The sequence below is a fragment of the Vombatus ursinus genome, unplaced genomic scaffold (genome assembly GCF_900497805.2).
Source record: "Vombatus ursinus unplaced genomic scaffold, bare-nosed wombat genome assembly UNPS02014785.1, whole genome shotgun sequence".
NCBI lineage: Eukaryota > Metazoa > Chordata > Mammalia > Diprotodontia > Vombatidae > Vombatus > Vombatus ursinus.
The window spans coordinates 8,521,402-8,523,608 of record NW_020954563.1 but is presented as its reverse complement, the minus strand read 5'-3'; the positions used below and the strand labels follow the sequence as shown (position 1 = coordinate 8,523,608).

The window sequence follows — 2,207 nt, the reverse complement described above, 5'->3', positions numbered from 1 at the left end:
GTACGTGTCAAGTGTTTGGTCTGAGGCCGGATTTGAACTCAGGTCCTCCTGACTTCAGCGCTCTATCTACTGCACCACCTAGCTGCCCCTGATGTCACTGTTTTTACAGCACTTTCCATGTAAGCACAAAGTAGGTGCTTAATAAATGCTTGTTGACTCATTACTCCAAAGTTTTTCTGCCAGGAGATCTTCCTTCATTTTCTTTAAATATCCATTTTAATTTAAACATTTGCTAAGCACCTAATTCGTGCAAAGTATTATTTTGGGAATATAAAAACAAAAATGGAATGTCCTCCAAGAGTCTACATTTTAATTTACCCCTTGACATTTCTAGAAATATTTCTGCTTTAAAACGAGCATTTTCCCTCAGCAGTTTTGTTTCTGGTTTTTCTTATATCTCAGAATTTTTGAATTGTATCAGAACCTTTATTCAATTTCATATAACAAGAAGAAAAAGAAAATATTTGTAAGATTTTGTTTCTTTCTGGTATTTCGATAGCTCCTGAAAAGGGACTGACTCCTCAGCCTTTACTCGCCTCTCCATCTCCCTGGAAGTTGCTGACATCCTCTAAATTAGAAACTTCCTAGCCATTAGGAATCCCAGGGGTGCGTAGGGACTTTAGGTAAAAGGATTCCTCCTCACACAGGAGGTAGGGCAATGACCACGGGGCAACGGTGCTTCCTTCCCTCACATCTGAACACCTTGAACCTGACCAGAGGAAAACTAGAAAATCACCCTATTTCTTTATCCCCAAAGAACATAATCAAGGACCAGAGAAGACCCTACAAGAAGAGACATCAGTTCTTGTCGTATTGCTCTAGTTACCTCTAAAATTCTTCATCGTCAGTGCAAGCTGGGATAGAACAAGCCCCAGTATGATAACACATGTGAACAGCCTTATTAGTTGGTGTATGTTGGGCTCTGCTTCTCATTTACAACAACATAAGCCTCATAATGTTCACCTGTCAAAGAGCAACACCCTGAGACAAGCAAAAGAAAAGGCTAGATAGTTAGGCACCCTGAGGCCTGGGTTCTGTCTTTTGCTTAAGAGATCGGAGAAGAGTTTGTTAAGGCATTATAAGAAATAATGAGCCCATCTCTAGCCAAAACTCAACTTTAGGCAGCAGAAACAACACCACAAACTTCTAACTGTTCAGGCCAATATTCAAAGCTTAAATAACCAGATTTGGGGGAAAGGGTTCTCGAGCTTCAGAGATTAATCTGATTTGCATTTACCTATGACACTACAGTGTGGGTGTGTGTGTTGGTCAAGGGAAGTACACAGAACGAAAAAAGACAGCTGGGTGAATGATGCTGCTGCAGTTTAATAAAGGTGAGAGAAAGGATTGGCATCAGACCTTTGGTCTCACTACATATGGGCAGTCAGTGCATGGGTCTTCATGGTGACCTCAATACTGCTTTTTTTGTGATCAAAAGAACATACAGAAATATTAAGAGTTGAGAAAATGTAATACATTTATCTATTTTTAACTGACTACACAAAATTTAAATGTTAAGTTGATAGGCCAAATGTGGATGTTTTCCTAGAGTCATTTTTAGGTTGGGATTATACAAAATGGGGTAACAATTTCAAAAGTCTTCTCAGAGGTTCCATGTTAATGATCACTGTAATATGCTCACCCCATCTCATATCAGATATTTCCCCAATATGTGCTGTTCAAAATACCTTATTTGTAGTCTTACCCTGTTGGGAAAGGGGGTGCACCCTCCTGCTGGCCTGGGGCATCCACATGGCATACAGCAAAATGCTGGGTAATCTCTTGCATGTCTTCAAAGTTAAAGAATGCATTAAAACAGGACTTATCTGGGGGGGGAAAAAAGGACCCAGAGGTAACAAGCCATTCATTTCCACTCAATTTATTTTAAATCAGTTTTTGCATTCAATCCCCTTCCTACACAATACCTCTTTGCTATTTAAATCTCACAGCTTCTTTCTGCTAAGTCACTTACTTTTCTCTCTTACTGCTATCCCACTAAGCAAAATATTTAGAAGGTTCCATGTCAGACATTTCAGTAACTGTTTTTTAAAAAATTGACCATTCATTTCTAATTCTTTATATTGTCAATGGTAAATTGGATGGTGAAACTATATGTACCATCAGTGATAATACATAAAATGGCATCCTCCACAAATACACTTTCTTGTTAACTTGTGTGTACATGCTCCATGATTTTTGTGCCTTTC

General features: G+C 38.9%; 1 protein-coding gene across 3 annotated transcripts in view; it reads right to left on the bottom strand.

The window, feature by feature from the left end:
- NDRG3 (NDRG family member 3) overlaps window positions 1–2,207 on the bottom strand; it is a 69,690-nt gene that overhangs the window by 21,600 nt on the left and 45,883 nt on the right. For all 3 annotated transcript variants that reach the window (XM_027867205.1, XM_027867206.1, XM_027867207.1), the window contains one exon: window positions 1,706–1,826. In XM_027867205.1, the coding sequence (XP_027723006.1) occupies window positions 1,706–1,826 (121 nt within the window). The remainder of the gene's footprint in view (window positions 1–1,705; window positions 1,827–2,207) is intronic.